The sequence below is a fragment of the Sabethes cyaneus genome, chromosome 1 (assembly GCF_943734655.1).
Source record: "Sabethes cyaneus chromosome 1, idSabCyanKW18_F2, whole genome shotgun sequence".
Taxonomy (NCBI): Eukaryota; Metazoa; Arthropoda; class Insecta; order Diptera; family Culicidae; genus Sabethes; species Sabethes cyaneus.
The window spans coordinates 29,048,030-29,068,930 of NC_071353.1; the positions used below are offsets into that span (position 1 = coordinate 29,048,030).

The 20,901-nt window shown below is 41.7% G+C and overlaps 4 protein-coding genes across 4 annotated transcripts; 2 read left to right on the plus strand and 2 right to left on the minus strand.

The window, feature by feature from the left end:
• Positions 1-6,447: 6,447 nt before the first annotated feature.
• On the plus strand, positions 6,448-8,243 carry LOC128745503 (uncharacterized). Its single transcript, XM_053842577.1, has 2 exons — positions 6,448-6,576; positions 6,636-8,243. Exons 1-2 carry the CDS (start codon positions 6,448-6,450, stop codon positions 8,133-8,135), a joined length of 1,629 nt encoding a protein of 542 aa, XP_053698552.1. The 3' UTR covers positions 8,136-8,243.
• A 2,175-nt stretch (positions 8,244-10,418) lies between these two features.
• LOC128745504 (uncharacterized protein K02A2.6-like) lies at positions 10,419-14,681 on the minus strand. The gene has a single exon (XM_053842579.1). It carries the CDS (start codon positions 14,679-14,681, stop codon positions 10,419-10,421), a length of 4,263 nt encoding a protein of 1,420 aa, XP_053698554.1.
• A 1,999-nt stretch (positions 14,682-16,680) lies between these two features.
• Positions 16,681-17,588, plus strand: LOC128745333 (ribosomal RNA-processing protein 7 homolog A). The gene is made up of 2 exons (XM_053842375.1): positions 16,681-16,754; positions 16,816-17,588. The coding sequence occupies exons 1-2, from the start codon at positions 16,727-16,729 to the stop codon at positions 17,544-17,546; spliced, it is 759 nt and encodes a 252-aa protein (XP_053698350.1). The 5' UTR covers positions 16,681-16,726; the 3' UTR covers positions 17,547-17,588.
• Positions 17,589-18,335: 747 nt separating this feature from the next.
• On the minus strand, positions 18,336-19,636 carry LOC128745505 (integrator complex subunit 15). Its single transcript, XM_053842580.1, has 4 exons — positions 19,614-19,636; positions 19,485-19,566; positions 19,125-19,429; positions 18,336-19,064 (listed from the first exon to the last, which is right to left on the minus strand). Exons 2-4 carry the CDS (start codon positions 19,558-19,560, stop codon positions 18,336-18,338), a joined length of 1,110 nt encoding a protein of 369 aa, XP_053698555.1. The 5' UTR covers positions 19,561-19,566; positions 19,614-19,636.
• Between the last annotated feature and the right edge of the window lie 1,265 nt (positions 19,637-20,901).

Sequence of the window (20,901 nt, forward strand, 5' to 3'; positions counted from 1 at the left end):
AATGGTTCTTCAAAACATTATCGAAGTAATATTTAGTGTTGATTTCAACAACAAGTTCAATGAACAGCAATAGAACCTTCGAATTTTTGTAAAAACATTCCCATACTCCAGAGTGATGGTATTCTGGAACCTTTGCACACTCAGTTTGTCCCGAGGAATGTCACGATATGTTGCTGGAATATCCGATCATTTTACTTACTGGTTGTGGTAGTCCTGCAGCAAGAACATTTTTTCGTCCGAAAACAGAATTTTACAACCACCAGCTTGAGCAGCTGCCGACATCTTTCGACTCTTGCAACCTTCTGCTTTTCAGCCAAACCGTGCACCCGTTGTTTTTTGTGTGGAATCAATCGAAGACAGGAGACAGGCAACTCTATCCCTTACAACAGCAACTGTCAGCAACGCACATATCGCGGGCCGTATTGAATACGGCCCAAAACAAACATTCCACATTGTTGTTTTTTTGTTTTGTTTTGATCGTGGTGCTTCGCTCGAACAGTTTTTTAGAAACTGTATTGGCAGTAGCATCAGATTAGAACGATAGAAAGTGGCAGGAACGGTATTTGAAAATACTTGCGATATGTTATGTTATTATGTTGTGATGGATATGCTGGCTTAGAAAACATGGCCTCCTGCCAGCCCCCTGATCGAAGATCATTTTTCAGCATATTCTTCATGGTTGACTGTGAAATTGTCAGTTCCTTGGCCATCTTGCGTTCAGACTGATCTGGTGTCTGTCGATTTCGCTCTCTTACTCGTTTGGTGGCTTCCAATGTCCTTCCAGTGCGTTTACGACCAGGTTTGGTTGCATCGCTTGGTGGTACGAAAGATGAAACTTTCGGTTATTCAGAGTGACTTCAGCTTCTTTAAAATATCAAATAGTCGAGAATTTTTCAAAAACAAGCTTGGCACAAGTTCCTTTTGTGCATCCATGATTAAATACCACGTTAAGAGTCGAAGAGGCAAATGAAAATTCAAAACAAACTTGCAAACTGCGTTGACATTTGAATACACTCTAAACGAAAAATATAGAGATGCATCTGTGACTAACCTAACTAAAACTCTGACAGTTATTGCTACTCACCCCGTAATTCCATGCCCAATTTCAACACTGATTTCAAGTCCAATTTTAAAAATTAGTTTCAAGTTCAATTCCAATTACAATTTGAAGTTCAATTTGAATCCAATTTCAATTCTTGCTTTAAGTTCAATTTCAAGTATAATTTAATGTCTAATGTCAACTTCGATTTAAAGTTCAACTTTCAACTTCAATTCCAATTTGAAACCAATGTTGGTACATTTTCTTAGCATATTCACAAAAGGATTATCGGTGGATTTAAAGGTAGTCCTGCTGCTCTTTAGAAAAAGAAGCGAAAAAAGAAAAAATAAGACAAAACAAGACAAAACGGAAAAGAAAGCGAAAGAAAACGTGACAAAAACTGGACAAACGGTTTAGAAAAAGAGGAAAAATGCGAAGAATAAAAACTGGCATGTAATAAAGAAAAACGTGCCAGAATGGGAGGAAAACAGGAAATAAATAGTGAGAAAAATGGAAAACAAGAAAACGGGAGTGAGAAAGTGGGAAAACGAGGCGAAAAGGAGGAGAAAAAGATAAACGGAAGAGAAGAGAAAAGGAAAAAGCAACTAAAGAAAATGTGAATGAAAATTAGAATGAATTAACATCGACAGAGAAAAAATGGGGAAAAAGGAAAAAACGGGATCAGAAAGACGGAAAAGAAAAAAGAAAAAACGGGAGAAAAAGAATGGAGAAACGAGATAGATGCAAAATAAAATAGAAAATGAAAGTGGGAGAAGAAAATAAAAACTTAAAACAAAAGGGAGTAATTCGAAAAGAAAAACAGAATGTGACACAGAATTCTGTAAACAGCTCCCCGTTTTCGCTCATCTCTCCTAGGCCATGGCGCCCATGACGCGTTCAAGGTCCGCGTTGTTTGAGCCAATATTCTCGTTGAAGTCGCCCATGTGAATTTGGATGTCCCCATTTGGGATTTTCTCAACCAAGCTGTTCAGCTGGCTATAAAAACTCTCTTTCTCCTGCAGGTCGGCAGCATCTGTTGGCGCATAGCACTGGATTGTCGTAAGGTTCCTAACCCGTGTTCTGAATCTGGCAACAATTATTCGCTCATTTATCGATTCCCACTTCATCAGGGCCGCATGTGCCCCTAGGCTCAGTAGGAATCCAACTCCTCTTTCTCGAGTAGCATTTTCACCTCGTATGCCAGAGTAGAGCAAGACTTGCCCGGATGATGTCCTGTGTACCCGGCCAGCAGACCTCGCTCTGCCCCAGGATTTCAAGCTTCAGGCGGCTAGCTTCCCTTGCAAGTTGAGCAAGCTTGCCCTGCTGGGCAAGGGTCAGTATATTCCATGTTCCGATTCGTGTCCGTGTTTTCATGCTAAAGGTCGTCGCCAATAATCCAGCGAGATTTCTTCTTTCATTTTCGGTAACTTTTTTAATGTTCTGGTACAGTAGGCTGTTAACCTAAGGTCTTTATCCCGCTGAGGGGGCTGCTATCTTAATGTGGGCGGGAGCCACGGTGTCCCCTTTCCTGTTAGCATACGACAACCGAAGTTGCGTACCCCAGCCGGCACCTCGTGGAGGTAGGAATAGGAGTTAATTAACAGAGGTTATAGAATGCACATGTTCACCCTTTGCCAGCCAGTGAAAATTACCGAAAAGTTTCAAAGTTAAATATTCCCATACATTTTCTTCGCGAACGCCTTGTTTCACAGGCAGGGACGACAGTTAAAGACACCTTCTATTTTCATTTCGTTTACTTTACTTTTAGAAAAAAATGCGACAAATCCCCCCCGTACCAAAAGGTGGAAGATTCTGTACGACGGTCAGACTTATACTAATTTGATATCTGTGCTTGGGAAGTACGCCAGAAAAAGTGATAAAGTGCTCTCGTCCTAACAAAATTTCTTAGGACCGCTGTAAACCCAGTCCAATTTTGTGTCCTGAAAGCGAACAGTTATAAAAAAGTGAGCGACCAACCTCATCTTTCGCCCAATTATAGCTACATATTTCAAGAATTTATTCAAAACTGACGTCTTATATGAAAAGGGTTGACGGAATATTCATATATGTGACGTGATGCAATTTTCAAAACGAGAAAGAATTAGCGACTGTCTGATCTGAAAATAGGTTTTGGGCGTTTGATTTATTGCTTTACAGTTATTTGCATCCAATTGTTTACATACTTTCGATTGTATTGCTGTCAGGTGGAAAATAACTGATAAACAGCGTGTCAAAGAGAACTACTAGTGTGCAGAGGACGTTAGCTAATTAATGATATTTTAACTGTCACAATTTTACCTCGTTGTTCGTATGTTAGTTCTCAACTTTCGGCAATTTTATTTCAAATCAACCTGTCACAATAAATGGTGCTGTATATCAACTATTTGCAAGGAAATTGACGACTGTGAACCAGAGGTAAATGATAATACAGATTATATATTATTTTTTTAAGCAAGATCCTTAGGCCAGTTAACATTCATTTCAAGCCAGTTAATAAATTGACTGGTGCTAAAAGTCACAAAAAATCATCGAAATGCGAAAAAACGTCTAAGAAACGTACTAAACTGATATACAGAGCACAGGCATTTAGGAAATTTAAACTTGCCTTCTTGTATCAAATTTATAGGATTGTTTCAGAGCATTTATTACAATCCAAAAAATTGAAAATTTTCGTGACAAACACTTGCAAAATGTCAAGCTTTTCCGAATTGAACTTGAATTCGTAGCCTTAGGCACAGACCTTCATACTTTTTCACCTACACAATTGTTTGGGCTAGTGCTTAAAGGGATTAGAGGGAGAACGGAACAGACGAACGAAAACAACGATCGAAAAACAAACGAGGAACGGGAAAGAAACGAAATTAAAAAGCGAAAAATACAAAAACCCGGGAAAAAAAGTTCAAATGGGACAGAAAATGACAAAGAACGAGACAGGGTAAAAGAGAAGAAATGGGCTTGACAACGGAGGAAAATGGAAGAACGATGACGAAAACAGGAAACAAGGGAACAAAAGGGGGGGCTGGGTAAACAGAGGTAATTTAGGACTCTTGTAAAGGGTGAACAACGAAACAGCAAAAGAAGGAACCGAAAACTAGAGGAAAACAGAGAAAAAACAAGACAAGGAATGAAGTACGGAACAAAAAACAAGAGAAACCAAAAATTAAAAAAATAAAAACGAGCAAAAAAGAAAAGCAATATCGGAAACGAGAAAAACGGGAAAACAGGTCAAACGGGACATAAAGAGAGTAACACAAGACAAAAAACGGTAAAATTAAACAAAAAAGAAGAAACGAGAAAAAAATAAAAAGGACTGAAGAAAACGTAAAACGGAAGAGAAAAAGACGAAAAACAAGAGATAAAAAAGAAGTATCGGAGACCAAAGAAAAAACAGGGATTAAAACCGAGGACTATGAGGAAAAAACGGAGCATTTGAAAGAGGAAAAATTAAACGGACGATGACAAAAAACAAAAAGTAGGAAAGTTAGAAAATGATAGAAAAGCAAAAGGGAGCCAAAAACCGAATAAAGAGCCAAAAAAGACGCAAAACGGGGCCCGAAGCGAGGAAAACAGCACAGACCAAGACCAAAAAGCAAGAAGGAAAGGAGATAAACAAAAACTAGAAAAGTATGAGAACTGGTTACGAAAAAAGACTAAAAACGGGAAAACGATAGAGATAACAAAAAACGAGTGAAAAGCATGAGGAAAAACTGGTCTGACAATAGGAAAAAAATGGAGCAGAAAACGAAGTAAAACGTAATTATGAAACAGGAAACATGAAATAGAAAAAAGGAATGCGAGAGAAAAAAATGAAAACCCTATGGAAAGTGGGAGTAAATACCAAGAAATGGAGATATAATAGAGCAAAAAGTGGAAAGCCGGATTGGAAAAGAGAAAACGAGTAAAAGGAAAGAGGAAAAACGTGTGAGAGAATAAGACGAAAAATGTCAATTTTAACTTCAACTAAAATTTATTTTGTGTAATTTCACGGCCATGTCTGGTTGAAATTAAAATTTCAAATTCAAATTAGACCAAATTCAAGTCAAGTTCAATTTTAAATCAAATTTAAACTCTGATTTCAAATTTAGTTTCAATTCTAGTTTCAAATGTAATACCAAGTCTAATCTCAGTCAACTTTAAATTTAATTTCGAATACAATTTTAATTTCAATTTTAAGTCCTTTTAAGTCCTAATTTAAGTCTTAATTTTAAGTGGTTTTATCTTTTGTATTTACGGCGCTATGCGATTGCTACCCCGTTGGTAACCAAATGAGCGCTCTTTTTGCTACCAACGGGGTAGCAGCCCCATACAAAAATAAATACAAAAGATAGAACTATACTTTCTTCAACAATAATGTAGATAATAATTAGCTCTACAATCGCCCTTTACACTACTTTTTCGAAGTCTGTTTGGTTGAGGCGCTGTAGTCAAATGAGCATCTACTGAGCAAAAACCGAGAATGAAGCCAGATAAAAACTTATAATTCTGAATTAACTAATGTTTATTTGACCGTCTTAGTAGAATATCTGAAACGATAAAAAAGAAGAAAAACAAAAGTTATTTATATCCTTTAATTGTACTACTGTGTAGAATTAGAGGATATAAATAACTTTTGTTTTTTGTGTAAATCTAGTTGCATCCGAAAGTCCGGAGTTTTCAACCTAATCAGCCGGTATTTTGTGATAAGTAATAGTAAAATGACCCCCCCCCCCCCTACGACTACTTCGTGTTTCCAGGACAAAACATTTTCTGAAAGGTCGGGTGTCCCATCTTTTGCTTAGGTCTGGGCCAGCCAGTGGTAAAAGGCAAGATTGAAAATATACCTTCAACTGGCAAATTTTGTGAATTTTGTGATTTAAAAAACAAACGAAATTATTTGAATAATAAATTAATCCAAAAAGATAAGTGTTGAAGTGAGGTTGATGTTGAGCCAGACCAAACATGCATACATGTCTATTATTTATACCAAAGAGTAGGAGCAGCATTTCACGAATGTTCTACAAATAGAATGAAGTCTGATAGGAGATATTTGTCTTACCAGCTACATACACTGGTCAACATAAATTTTTTCCTGGCATCATTTTGCTAATACTTACGTATAATTATCTCATGAAGCCGAACATTTTCAGTAAATTTTAAGTTTTCATTGGTCATTGAGAACAAATCATACATGCAATGAATGGATAAAGTCTGCAACGAAAACAATAGTCAGTGAGAAGAACGGAGAGCATATTTGCATCAGGAGCTATTTTTACAAAAACATTAACAAGAATGATGCTCGAACGAAAAAAATGTTGTCGACCTGCATCGTTAAACGCATTACTGACTGATAACCAGATGATAACCACAATCATGCCGTCTGTAAAAGGTAAGGCAATGTTTAGTAGACCCCAGACCAGTCCGACTGAAGGATGACAGAACAGGAGCAGCAGTATGTCTTCTACGGAGGGCCACTGGTTAACAGCGTCCACTGTGGCTGCTCCTCACTAGGATCACTTATACTGAAACGGCTGAAACAAAATGGACAAAACGTAGCATTTGTAAGCGCTTCGAAAATGAAGCAACATAACTGTTTTGTTTAAAGAATTCATGTTTCTAGATTAATGCTGTAACAGGGGAAATCGTAACTTTCGCTCAGATATTGGAACAATCACTCAAAGTTGCGTATCAACTGCAGAAGTATCACATCGGAAAGGGATCAATTGTGGCGGTAATAAGTGAAAATCGCATCGAATTACCAGTGGTTTCATTCGGTGCATTCTACCGAAACGCAACGGTTATTCCCATCAATCCAAACTACACCGCTATCGAAATGAATCATGCACTAAAGCTGGTACAACCGCAAGCTATGTTTGTCTCCGAGAAAGCTGCAACGACGTTGTTTTCCCTAAAACCACAACACAGTTACATCGAACTTTGTGTTTCCCTCGACAACCAGCCCCTAGGTCAGGATTGGATTTGTTTCAAAAAATGGCTAGAACAAACAAATACTGCTACGGATAGTCCCGGTCCCGTTATTCTACAGAACGACGTAACATTGATGGTCATGTCATCCGGAACGACCGGATTACCTAAGGCAGTTCAGCTAACACACCACAACGTAATGACCGTGATTGCATACATGCGAGAAGATCCCAGATACACTCAACTATCCGTGCCAATACGTTTGCTAGGCATACTTCCCTTTTACCATGTTTACGGTTTCATGCTAACGCTTAACGTCTGCTGCAACAAATATCCCATGGTGGTGCTACCTCGGTTTGAGCCAGACCTATTTCTCCGAAGTATTCAAGAGTACCGAGTTACAATGGCAAACTTGGTGCCACCGTTGGTAATTTTCCTTGCCAAGCATCCATCTGTCGATCGGTACGATTTGCGCTCACTTCAAGCTATTCTTTGTGGAGCAGCTCCGCTCAGTAAGGACGTTGAGGAACAAGTATTAAAACGCTTGCCACAAGTCCAGTCCATAAGAACTGCATACGGTATGAGTGAATCGTCCCTTGGAGTTATATCCAGAGTAAACGATAAAGCAGGTAGCGTTGGTCGCGTTCATAAAACAAGCTGGGTCAAGGTTACGCATGTTGCAAGCGGCAAAACTATCGGACCGTACGAACTAGGGGAAATCTGTATCAAAGGTCCATTGGTTATGAAAGGCTACTATCGAAACACGGAAGCCACAAAAATGGCAATAGATTCTGCAGGTTGGTTGCATAGTGGAGATATTGGATACTTCGATGACGAAGGAGATTTTTTCATCGTGGATAGAACCAAAGATCTAATCAAGTATAAGGGCTCCCAGGTAGCTCCCGCTGAAGTAGAAGACATCTTGCTTAGTCATCCAGCAATAAAGGACGCAGCTGTGGTGGGACTCCCTGATGACGATTGCGGTGAGCTGCCTGCGGCGTTTGTAGTTCGACAAGATGGCCATCAATTGTCAGAAAATGAAGTCAAACGTTTTATTGCTTCCAAGTTATCGCCACAGAAACATCTCCGAGGTGGTGTATTCTTTCTGAATGAAATACCCAAAACTGGAAGTGGCAAAATACTTCGCCGTGAACTTCGTGACTTCGTTACAAAGTACTCGAAAGCGAAACTTTAAATTATGTTTAGCAAATGCTTGTTTAGGCTACCTATTGGTTGTGTAATGAAATATGTTTATGACTGTCTGAAGTTTTCCAATTGCTAAGGGCTTTGTAGGCGCAAGGCTACCCGGTCTGCTTTGACAATCGAGTGGTTATGGGTTTAAATCTTACGCGAATCAGGCCATTCGATGTCAAAGTGACTTTAGCATGGCCATCATTCTTATTCTTATTAATACCATCACAGCCACAATAAAGAATATTCCTGGAAATAATTTTATTTTTTTCTAATCATAGAAATATTTCAAGTTATTTTCTTGTCAGTATTGACATTTGCGACCCATCCGAGATATTTCGCAAATGTAAAATCGGACAGGCCACTTGTGAAGTATTGATGCAGAGACGATTCATTGAAATGAATCTTGTATGAATAAATTACACGGTGTGACAAAAAAAAATTTTTTTAATATACCCAGTAAACTATTTGGTTTGTATATCTCCATTGCAACTGGGATATACGAAATCATATCTGAACGAAAAAGTTATATTTCACGCCATATAAGAACATATATGTACCAAAGTGGAGGCGATATACGTGCGAAAATTTTGACAATTATTTGTAATTCTATTTTGCATAGTTTTTATAACACGCAACTAAATACTCCTGAATATATGATTAAGATATAGGGGAAGGGCGGTAAAGACGGACACCTTAAGGTCAAGAGTCAATATCTACTCAAATATAACTATATTGATTGCAATTTTCATACAAACTGAAACTTTAAGTCTCTGTCTAATAAGGTTACAGCGTGTACTAGAAAATTTCTTCCCAAATTTATACTTTTTTTAATATTATAAACATTATGTATAAATCAGAGTTTCTGCGCATGGGCGGGAAAGACGGACACTTGATATGGGAAAGACGGACACTCGCGAAAAGGTGTCACGCGCCGACGAATTATCAGTATTAAGACAGATTAACATATTTCATCATGTATTTAGGAAAGAATTGGCTTGGGAAAACCCCCTACCTAATTTCCCCTTTGAGCGAGGAAATAAAAGGGTTCCCTTTTATAATCTTCACTATTTTAATTGGTGATGAATTAATCGTTTCTAAAAGTTGGCCTATTCCAACTGTTAAATGACTTCTGGATACTTTTACATGTATAATATGCAAGTATTTGCAATTTAAATCGTTGTTAGGCAAAATGAATACGGAATCTTTGTGTCCGTCTTTCCCTACCTTCGGGTGTCCGTCTTTCCCGACTTGGATACCATTTTTTCAAACTTTAATAACTTTTTACTGAATATTCAAAAATTCACTAGATTTCCAATGGACATTCAGTGAAGGGTCAAAATAACGTAATGTCGTCGATATAGCACGAAAGTATTGCTTTTTAACGATTTACCAGCTATTTTCTTCACACACAAAATTACATCGGTTAGCGTATTTAGGCATTTTTTCATTGTTTTGCTTACAAATTTGACAGCTGCGCTGCTAGAAATCGGCAGTTTAATTCAAAAGTGTTTATTCAGTCTATAGAAACATTTCCCATCATTGGTTTGCTTCAAAAAATTATTGTTTATGAAATATGATAAGTGTCCGTCTTTCCCGCAGTGTCCGTCTTTACTGCCCTTCCCCTAATCAAATATTGCAATCTTCTATACTGCTTTATATTCACAGTCATGAATTGTATATAAAGGCACGCACGACTGCAAAACAACTTATTGTTCACTTCGATTTGACATACTCTAATCATTATACAATTCCAATGTGAATGTGGGTCATTTTTGAGGTCACTTTAAGGACCCCTAAAGATTATTTTGAGTGTGGATAAGAAATGGTTGGTGAACGACTGAATAATGTCCAACACAGACCCCTTAGTGGTCCTTAGCCTCTTATCCAGCAACTTCTATCCACTGACATACTGCCACGACACATATAGAAGAAAATCCTTTAAAAACCATCGTCCTACACATTTTGCTTTCACACTAGCAACCTCTGTTATGCATGTTGCGAAGTAGCTTGCATTTGCACGGTTTTATGCTGTAGGTGTCGGGTATGTGGGTGATTAGTCGTTAAAGAAATACTACACGGAACGTTTACTAATAAACATTACTTTTATTTATTACAAGGATCGCGAAATTTAGAAACTCGCATGACGCGTGACGCGCGGTTTAATATCTTACTCCTAACTGAACGATGACAAGTCAACGAGTACACACTCGGAAAAATTTGTGGATTAGAATCGAGTAGAGTGCATACATAACATTTCCTCCCCCTTCTGCGAAAGAAATTTCAACTATGGAGAATATCGACGCGGTGGACGACTTTGTCTTTCCGAACGACGCAATACTGGTGGTGAGCCTTCGATTGACCGGCCTGGACTGCTATTCGGTGTTAAGAACCGTCCATTTGGTGTGTCGGATCCCTCAGACGACGATTCTGACGATGAACTTGATTCTCGGTCGAATTGCGGTGACGTCACGATATCTCGATAAAAATGTGTACGACGAGATGCCTCACCTGTTCCATTCGGTGGAAATTGTAGGGTTCTATTCGAGCTTGATTCACTTGGAGACTGGGTGCACTGCTGGCTGCACTCGTTGTCGTGGAAACGTCGAATTTGATCAACATGACGTTTTAGATGTTTTCCTTCGTAAACAATGTCGTAGTGGAGATCTCCCTGACGAGAAGATACAATTCCTGGGATCCACTTGTCCATTCGAGGATTTCCCGACAGGCAGTAGACGTGTTGTCCCGGTGTGAAGGAACGAAACGACGAGTCAAACGTTGCTCGTTGTTTTTCCGCTATCTTCGTGCTGACATCCTGTGGTCTGACGAGATCCAACCGGGTTCGGATGTTTCGACCAAGAAATAACTTTGCTGGTGATTCTCCGGTTTCGGAATGAGGAACTTTTCGATACTGCTGCAGGAATTCGTTGGTGTTGGCTTGCAGAGTATTGCTGGTTGATCCCATCGACTTAAGTGCATTTTTTACAGTCTGGACGTAGCGCTCGGCTTGTCCGTTTGTTGCGGGATGGTAGGGCGCAGAGAGCTTGTGGTACTTTACTCCGCTACGCTGGAGAAACGATTTGAATTCCTCGGCAGTAAATTGAGGACCGTTGTCCGATACAACTGTTATTGGTGCTCCGTAGGCGGCAAACAATCCATCGAGAAGACTGATCGTGGCAGCAGTTGTAGTTGAGTTGGTGATTTTAACTTCGACCCACTTGCTATATGCGTCGACGACGATTAGCAGCATCGAACCTGCCACTGGGCCAGCGTAGTCGACGTGTATTCGCTCCCATGGACCGTTCGGGTACTCCCAATGATGTGTGTTGAATTTCGGTGGTGCTGATGCATGTTGTGCACATTCCGTACAGGATCTTGCCGTGTTTTCGATGTCGGCGTCTATCCCTGGCCAGTATACGAAAGAACGTGCCAATCCCTTCATTTTGACGATTCCAATGTGTCCCACGTGAAGGTCGTTCAAGATCGTTTGCCGAAGAGTAGGTGGTATGACAACACGGTGCTCAAAGAGTAGACAGTTAGCAACTAGGGTGTATTTTGCTTCCGGTGCCTTGTAACCCAGCTGCATTAAATTTCGTCCCAATTCCAGTTCTTGAATGATCCTTCCAAGGTTCGTGTCCTTTCGTGACTCACGTGCAATGTGTTCCGCTCGCACTGGCAGTTGCTGAATCTGATGCAAGGAAAACTGTTCAAACTCGTCTTCGTTATTTCTTCCCTCGTGGAGAGACAAGCGATTGACATCAGATTGTACCGTTTGGCTTGGGATTCTGGAGCAGTAGTCGGCATTCGTATTTTGACTGGTTGGTTTGTAGACCACGTCGAAATTGAAGTGAGCCAGGTAATCGGCGTAGTTTGCCATTCGACTAATACACAGCGTAGGGAGTGATTTTTCTGGATGGAGGATTTGCGTAAGCGGCTTATGATCCGTAATCAGCGTGAACTTACGCGCGTATAGGTAGTGGAAGAATTTCTTTACCGCCCAAACGATGGCGAGAGCTTCTTTGTCGATTTGTGGGTACCGTTGTTCGGTGGCGGACATTGTACAACTGGCGTATGCTATCGGTCGCTCCATGCCATTGCTCAAACGGTGTGAGAGAACGGCACCAAGACCAGTTTTGCTTGCGTCCGTTGCTAGAATTAGCGGTAGAGAAGGGTCATATTGCATTAACACTTGGGGTGAGACCAGAACCCGCTTTAAGTCTTGATAGGCCCTGTCTGCTTCGGGTGTCCATTCGAATGGATCGGTTAGCAACATGTCGCGTAAACTTCTAGCCCTTGAAGAAAGATAGGGAATGAACGCACTATAGTAGGTTGCCTTACCTAGGAATAGCTGTAATTCCTCCGGAGTGGTCGAACGTGGTGCGTCACGTATAGCTTCAACGTGCTTATCCGATTTGTGCAAGCCGTGGCGGTCGATCCGATGACCTAGGCATTCGAGCGATGACGTGGCGAAGATGCATTTCGTACGGTTGAGTCGTAGACCATTTTGTTTCATCCTGTCCATCGTTGCGGTAAGAGCTAGCAGGAGCTCGTCGAAGTTCTTAGCGAATACGATGACGTCGTCGTAGAAGCTGACAACGTGATCCAGTCCTTGAAGAATGGATTCCATGCGTCGCTGCCAAATTGCCGGGATGTTGGCAGCCCCATATACGGCTCTTGAGGGACGAATGAGCCCGTGCGTTGAAGTGTTGAGAGTGAGCACATGACGGAACTCATCGTCGACTGGGAGATGAGTGTAGGCGTCCGTTACGTCCAAGTGGCAAAACAAGGCGGCTCCTTTCATTTTGTTGAAGATCGTTTCGATTTTCGGTATCGGATGTTCATCGATAATCATACTTGGGTTGACGGTCGGTTTATAGTTACCGGTAATCCGAATACTTCCGTTCCTTTTCATGACGATGTGGGTTGGCGATGCCCACTCGGAGTAGTCAACTTTCTCGTAGAATCCGGAGGCTAGTTTCTTATCTATCTCGGCTGCATACCGATCACGCAGCGCAAGAGGCACGTCTCTAGCCCTCGCGAAAACCGGGGATGTCCCTGGTTTCAGGTGCACTTTCGCAGGTGGTCCTTCGAGCTTTCCAGGGATGTCGCTGAAGATACTGTCGAAGTTGTCCAAAAGCTGCGACAAGTGAGCTGCTTGATCTGGAGTAAGTTCAGTGCTCGTGAGTGAGTTGACGGACTGATCTGCAGAGAACATTCTGTTCAAATTGATCTGTTTAGCAAAATGAACAATCCATTCGCGCCCGAAAAGAGAATCGGATTTTCCGGCCACGACGTACAAGTTTAGTCTGCGCGATGTAGATCCGATGGATACTTGCACAGGGAGACGACCAAGGCACTGGATGCGATGTCCAGTGTAACTGGAGAATTGCCGATTCGTTGACAGCAGCGAAAACTTCGGCTTGATGATTCGAAGCTGTGTTTCTCCTATTATTCCACACGGCGCTCCGGTGTCCAGCTCCATTTGCAGGCGGCGGCCATCGATCTCGACATCGATGAGTTTCTTTCCGGTGGATGAGACGTTGAGCACTTGATGGAGGGACTGCACGAAGTCGGCTTCGGAAGTCGGCGTTTCTTGGGACTCCACCAGATCAGTAGAAGAATTCTGAGATTTCTCGGATCGGCAGACTTTGGCTATGTGACCTTTCTTGCCGCAGGCGTTACACCAGACGTTGCGGAACCGACATTGATTTCTCAGATGCTGTCCGCCACAGCCGTTGCAGGGACGGGATTCACCAGCAATGTTCGGGTGAGCTTGCGTTCGTTGTTGGAAGAGTGGCAATCGCTGACGAGATTGAGGCGACTTCCTTGTTCTCGGCTTCTCGTAGCCAAGTTTGTTGGTAGCTTCGGGGTACGCTGGCGGTGGTGTGCTAGTATTGATCTCTCGGGTCGTGTTCCGGGTCGCTTCCAAGGAGTGCGCGATGGTGTACGCAGCGTTGAAAGTATCCGGGTTTTTTGCGATGATCTCGTCGCATACGTCTCTTGCTTCGAGCCCATGCAGGAACTGTTCAATGAGCATTCTGTCTAGAAACTGGTCGTATTCGCAGTAGGCAGCACCCTGCTTCAGCCGGAGGGCAAACTGTGCGATGGTTTCGCCCTTTTGCTGAACGATGCTCCTGAATTTGACGCTCTCGACGAACTTATTCCGTATCCGGTCGAAGTGGTTGACAAGTGTCGTGCGTAGATCTGCGTAGGGAACTTCTGCTGGATCGCGGGGAGAGATGAGAAACTTCAGGGCGTTATTCAAGTCAGCCCCCATGTGGACACGGGCAAAATTTGCGTGTTGGGCTTCCGGGATGCCACTCAGCTGTAGGGCCCATTCGAAACGGTTGAAATAATCAGCGACGGTCGTTCCTTCTGATGACCGGTACTCCTGTACTGTGAACGGAGGAGCTTTCGGTGATGGAGCAGCAGCGTCTCCTACCGGAACCTGTTGAGCGTGTGCGGCGACGGCACTTCCAATCGATGCGCGGAGGGCTTGTGCAATCATTGCGGACAGAGCCTCCATAAACTCGGGATTTGCGGTAGCCATTTTTGACCGCGAGAAGAATGCGCTTCGGTGCGATTCTAACCTTACTTCTGTAGCGAGAGAAGTTTTTCGACTAATCCCACTTCTGACACCAAATTGTCGGGTATGTGGGTGATTAGTCGTTAAAGAAATACTACACGGAACGTTTACTAATAAACATTACTTTTATTTATTACAAGGATCGCGAAATTTAGAAACTCGCATGACGCGTGACGCGCGGTTTAATATCTTACTCCTAACTGAACGATGACAAGTCAACGAGTACACACTCGGAAAAATTTGTGGATTAGAATCGAGTAGAGTGCATACATAACAGTAGGGTTTTTACATTTGTATGGGTTTATACTGAAAACTCGAAGCAATACTCGCGCGCCGCGGTGTGGCCATGTTGAGAAACATGCTTTTTTGAAAAATGAGTGGTTTTTGATCGGACGATGGAAGTGTCTCATCTGTTTGTCTGTGGTTAATCAATGCTCCGGACCCTCGGGGATGGGACAAGCACATTTACTTACTTGCCCTTTGTCGCTCTTAATTGATACTCCGGACCCTAAGGGATCAACTTATGGTCACAGACTAACAGACGTAACACTTTGAATATATTTTCTAACAAAACATCGTTTCATTGACACCCCCAAAACTTGGAAAAACACTAGCATCACCATCCTCGCGCTGCGCGGAGCAATTCGCTGTCAATTTGGCAATGCTATAAATTCACTTGTACAGGGACCCCGTTCGTTTGAACGATTCCTCATGCAAACTAGCGGGGTTCGTTTTTAATTTGAACAACTAGCAACCCTAAATATGCTGAAAATTGTATGAACTGGCCGCCCTGCTCTTTGTTATTGTTTTGGTGGTTTGATTTAGTCTCGTTTAGTTGGTAGTTGCAAGCAGCGAATATGTTATTTTCCGATCGGACTCCTATCGTAATCGTTGGTGAAACTGATTAAACTAGGATTAAACACGCTAGATCAGTACAAACAAATCGTGTTTATGTGCATTGTCTGCGACGGCAAATGATGCCATATTGAGAATGACATTTGAACCATTTTTAATTTGCACATCGTGCAAACCAGCGGGGTTCAAATTAAAAAGTGTTCAGATTAAAAACGGTCAAACGAACGGGGGTCCACGGTATATTATCTGACAACAGCGCCAGTGAAAACGAGCGGCGTTCTCGCGCAGCGATTGTTGTTTGAGTCTTGGCTAAAGTGAGCATTTGAAATGTCGACCAACATTTGAAAGGGGCGGATGAGCCAACTGTCAAACAGAACGAGTGAGAGTTATTTTTTGCTGGAGCAGCATAGGAAAATGAACTCTCACTCGTTCTGTTTGACAGTTGGCTTATCCGCCCCTTTCAAATGTTAGTCGACAAATGATCATTTTTATTGGCGATGACGTCAGCGTTACGTCTGTTAGTCTATGCTTTCCCTGTGCAGCAATTTTTTGTGTGCGCAATCTCAAGCTACCCAATAGCTTAAGTAGATTTCATAACTATTTCAATACTTGTTAATCAAACATTTAAGCAAACAGTGTGCGTGTCCGATTGGCTCCCTTTTGACAATTATCGCTGCTCGATTGGCTCCCAAGATGGCTGCTTCCACGTATCTCTCACCTCTGAGTATTTCTAGTGAAGACATGTCTTCAAGTATCTTCAAGTGAAGACATTTGTCGACCAACATTTGAAAGGGGCGGATAAGCCAACTGTCAAACAGAACGAGTGAGAGTTCATTTTCCTATGCTGCTCCAGCAAATAATAACTCTCGCTCGGTCTGTTTGACAGTTGGCTTATAAATCCTCAATAAATAAATCCTCAAAATGTCTTCACTTCTGGCATCTCTGTCCAATTCATTCGCAGATCGTGAAGGTTAATAAAACAGTTAGCAACACTGCGTTGCAATTCGGGTGACAGGTAGTTGAAACTTTTCGTTCTGCAGTGTAAGAACTGTCATGTAAACACATGGAGAAGATTAAATTTGAAGTAGAGAAAGAGAAACCAAACCATAGAAATACAAACACCACACGAGTAAGAAATTATTAATCGAGGAATAATGCATATTGATGTCGCCGATTTTACGGGTAAAATACTGAAAATATTTGCTTAATATTCAACGACGCTTAATTTACTCTTTTCTTGTAGAAATTCCTCTGAAATATGAAGACCAAGATACTGCGTTCCATTTCGTTTACGCCAAAGAAAACCATTCTCGGTCATCGAACAAGCTTAAACCGGCTGGTAAAACATTATTTGTGCTGAACGTTCCTCCATATGCAACGCCGGAAGCGCTTCGTACAGCGTTTAGCTCTGCTGGCGGAGTGGCTAACGTTATCGTGCAAGAAAAGCCATCGGAAGAATCGGATGGCAGTCCGGAAGAAGCAGGCAGATTCAAAGTGGCTTATGTAGTTTACGAGCAAGCTTCCTCCCTTAAAAAGCTGTTGAGAAAACGCCAACTAAATGCATTGAACGCGGATGGTAAACTGCTGACAGGAGTCGACAAATGGACTAAAGAGTACCAGGAGCGAATTCCCGATCCGGTCGAGATGCAAAGGGAAATCGATAACTATATGGCCGGATATGACCGACAGGTGGCTGAGGAGAAGATCCGACAACAAACAACGACAAAGGACGACGAAGGCTGGGTCACTGTTTCTAAGTCCAATGCCAATACATTCACGCAGAAGGAAGTTGTGGTTGGCAAACTGGAGGAAAAGATTAGCAAAGGTCGCCAGAAAAAGGAGCTGAAAAATTTCTACACTTTCCAGATTCGAGAATCCAAAAAGGACGATATAATCAGTTTAAGGAAAAAGTATGATAGGGATCTAAAGAAGATTCAGCAAATTAAAAAAACCAAACGATTCAAACCATATTGAATACACGATATGATAATTCGACGGTAATACATGATATATTAATTCGACCTACACTAGAATCTCGTTTTACGTCCATTCATTTTACGTGATTTCGTCCGAAATTTGAATTAACGTCCTTTCGTTTTACGTCCAAAAATTGAATTAACGTCCTCTTTTTTACGTCCCCCCAATAGTGGACGTAAAACCAGATTTGAGTGTATTTAGCATAAGTTTTGAGGACTCTCTTGTTTGAAACAGCCAGCAAAATTTTCCCTAATGTTTAGACAGGGCCCGACAACAACACCTTCAATTGTATAGCGTCACTCAACAATGAAGCAGATAAGCTTCGGTTTCAACAGAAGCTGTACCGGATCAGTTTCAAACTGCGTCAGCGTCAGCGAAACGGGTTTCACTTCATCATGACAATCGGTTTCAACTTTTCATTTGTACTTTTCTATAAAATAATCAGAAGGCCACCAACTTTGAACGCAAATGAAACATTTCCTAAAATGCAAGACTTATTAACGTTAACCTAGTCAATGTCGGCAAATCATGCCTGACTTTCTGCCGTCGTCAATTGAAACAGCCACCAACTTCAACTGAAGCTTGCTTGAAACGTTCTGTTCAACAAATTAAGCAAGTCACTGCATGTATGAAGCGAAGGTAACAGAAAGTCAGTTTCATTTGTTTGTTTCGACGATGCCGGGCCCTGGTTTAGATAATTCAGAATAAAATCTTATAAATTTTAATATAAGTCAGTCGTGTAGGTGTGAAATGTTTTCAGTAAAAAATGTTTTTATACTTAGAAGGTTACGTCGGTTTATTCGCTACAATCACAATTTGCAATAGCTTATTTTTGCTGGGTAGGGTTTCGAGACGGCACACGAGTTGAAGAATGTTGCCGAAAATACATCGCGACGTCAGTCCAACTTGGACGGCCTGAGCAAACCGTTCCAGACAACTGTGAATGTACTCTTCATTCAAAGACTTTCCCATCTTTACCAAGGAGTCCATTTCAGCATGTAGGGAATTTACTATTAACGCAAGATGCTGTGCATTAAGTGCGCTCGGGGGAGCAGTAATTGGAGGGGTAGCTTCCAGCAAACTTTGTAAAACCGCTAGATGTAGCTTGCTGTATAGTTCCTGTTTGCTGGTGATCAAAAGCGATAAAACGCACCAACGAATGAGTCCTGCTAGGGGCGTAACAACGGGCATGGCAATCGCTCCGGATGGTAAAGCCATTGGTTGTTGCGAAGCAAGACACAAAGCAGGGTTTTCCGAGACCCACTCAGTAATAACGTCTAGTAACAGATCTGGAGGTGCTACCAACTGACCCTTTCCACCGTTCAGATAGAGATCAGTGACTGCTGTCATGAAATTAGCAGCGAATCGGGGTGCAACCATCGGTAAGGATTTTAATTGCTCGGACGATTTATTGGAAAAGATAATAAAATCTTTCACAATACACTGTGCTAATTCCAAGCTTAGCGGTGAAGTGCAACCGAGCTGCTGCATCCAAGTTCCGGCGGCACACAGAAGCTGAAAATAAAAGTCTTGTAAAAACAATCAATTTATATGTACTTGCTTTCACTGCTCTACCGGGGCAATCGATCCAGACACGGCAGTACTGATCAGCTTGTTTAGTACGCTTGTTTTGCCAGCCGAACCACCGAAGAGAGAAAAGAAAACCGCGTTCCGAGTGGCATCAGGACCTGGACGGGAGAAAAAATTACACAGCACCAACACTAGTTGGAACTCTTCGATCGACGACAGTCTGGAAGTAAACTGTAACTGTTTCGGATACTGCTGCGGGTTACGTTGATCGTCTTTACGCTCGCGGAACACAAACTCCGCTATCAGATCCATAGCAGCATCATGCTTGTTCCGGTTTATGATCAGATTTTCTACGGTGAAGGAAAACAGCTTAATATACAAACTTTGTTGAATCAGTATGAATACCTATTATGGGAAGTGCATCGCGAGCAGTATCAGGAAATTCCTTCTTCCGCAAAAGCTGCCGCTCTTGGTTGGACATTCCAAGCTATAGCAAAGTAAATAAGTGTTCGGAGCTACGGAGGAACCGTTTACCTTGGATTACGGTGTACAAGCAGGATGTAGGAAATGTTTACTTTTACTTCAAGTTATCGATACGATGCTGCACCTGCATCAGTATCGGTATCGGCATTGGCTGTATCGTCTAAATCCCTATAAATGTTGTTTTGTTTAGCAGATTGAAATTCCGCCAATTTGGCAGCCCTTGTAAAAATCGGCAACGTTGCCAAAAATGCTTGATGGCGCGATTATAACAATGAAGCACAGACAAACAGACGAGACACTCGCGTTAATTCCATCGTCCAAACCAAAACCACGCATTTTTCAAAAAAGTATGTTTGCCAACATGACCACACCGCGGCGCGCGGGTGTTGCTTCCAGTTTTCAGTATAAAACCATACAAACGTAGAAAACCCTACAGCATAAAACCCTGCAAATGCAAGCTATTCCGCAACATGCATGACAGAGGGAGCTACTGTGTTACCTGACTCACTGCGAAATGCGTTGTATTCGCGGTATCGTGTTGGTTCGAAAGGTTTCGAAAAATATCGCCCTTGTATCGAAAATATCGTTAATTTTGATCACTAAAACTAACGTACTTAAACGTTATATTTCATGTGCCAGTAGTACACAATAATTGTATTGTGAAACTGAATTGTTATTTATGCAACTTTTTACAAATTAAATGCAATAACAAAAGCACAACTTATAAAAAATCGTTTGTTATCGATATTAACTGCATATGCGTTATACACGAATAAAACGCATGGTTACGTTTTATTTCAATAATACGCATATTCGCAGTGAGTCAGGTAAAACAGTAGTGTGCCAGCAAAATGTGTAGGACGATGGAAAATCCCAGGCGTATGAAACTGAAGGGTAAAGAAGTAGCCAAGGGGTCGGTCACTCGGCACAGCCGTTTTTATATTAGGCGACTTGAAACGAGCCGAACAGTGCCGATGCTGTACCGAAAGTGCCGAACTGCCAGATTTGTTAAACTCGTTAAAATCTGATAGATCTGGCAACCGTGCGAGATGCTTTTGACAACTGGCAGTGCTGCCATTTCATATGTAAAGCGGGGTACGCTGCTGAAAAGAAAACAGCTCAAGAAAAAATCTTGTTATTTACCGAAGAAATTTTGACAACTCCAATGCAAGCAACCACCTGTCATTTTTTCTTGTGGTAATAATTGCGCCGGATATTATTCCGTACGGAAAAGTGACGTTTTAATTCACTTGCGTGTAAACCAACGTCATCTGGACGTGAAATAATAGGTGAACAAAAGCTTCTTTCGACAAGTAGTTGGCGCCGCGGTAAAAATGAT

Excerpts from the sequence above, each read along its gene's own strand:
- LOC128745503 (XM_053842577.1), top strand. The coding sequence starts at position 6,448 with ATGACAGAACAGGAGCAGCAGTATGTCTTCTACGGAGGGCCACTGGTT. Across the intron at positions 6,577-6,635 it reads ATGGACAAAACGTAGCATTT|ATTAATGCTGTAACAGGGGA; the intron begins GTAAGCGCTTCG and ends TCATGTTTCTAG.
- LOC128745333 (XM_053842375.1), top strand. The coding sequence starts at position 16,727 with ATGCATATTGATGTCGCCGATTTTACGG. Across the intron at positions 16,755-16,815 it reads TGATGTCGCCGATTTTACGG|AAATTCCTCTGAAATATGAA; the intron begins GTAAAATACTGA and ends CTTTTCTTGTAG.
- LOC128745505 (XM_053842580.1), bottom strand. The coding sequence starts at position 19,560 with ATGTCCAACCAAGAGCGGCAGCTTTTGCGGAAGAAGGAATTTCCTGAT. Across the intron at positions 19,430-19,484 it reads CGATGCACTTCCCATAATAG|AAAATCTGATCATAAACCGG; the intron begins GTATTCATACTG and ends CCTTCACCGTAG. Across the intron at positions 19,065-19,124 it reads TGTCTGGATCGATTGCCCCG|CTTCTGTGTGCCGCCGGAAC; the intron begins GTAGAGCAGTGA and ends TTTTATTTTCAG.
- LOC128745504 (XM_053842579.1), bottom strand. The coding sequence starts at position 14,681 with ATGGCTACCGCAAATCCCGAGTTTATGGAGGCTCTGTCCGCAATGATT.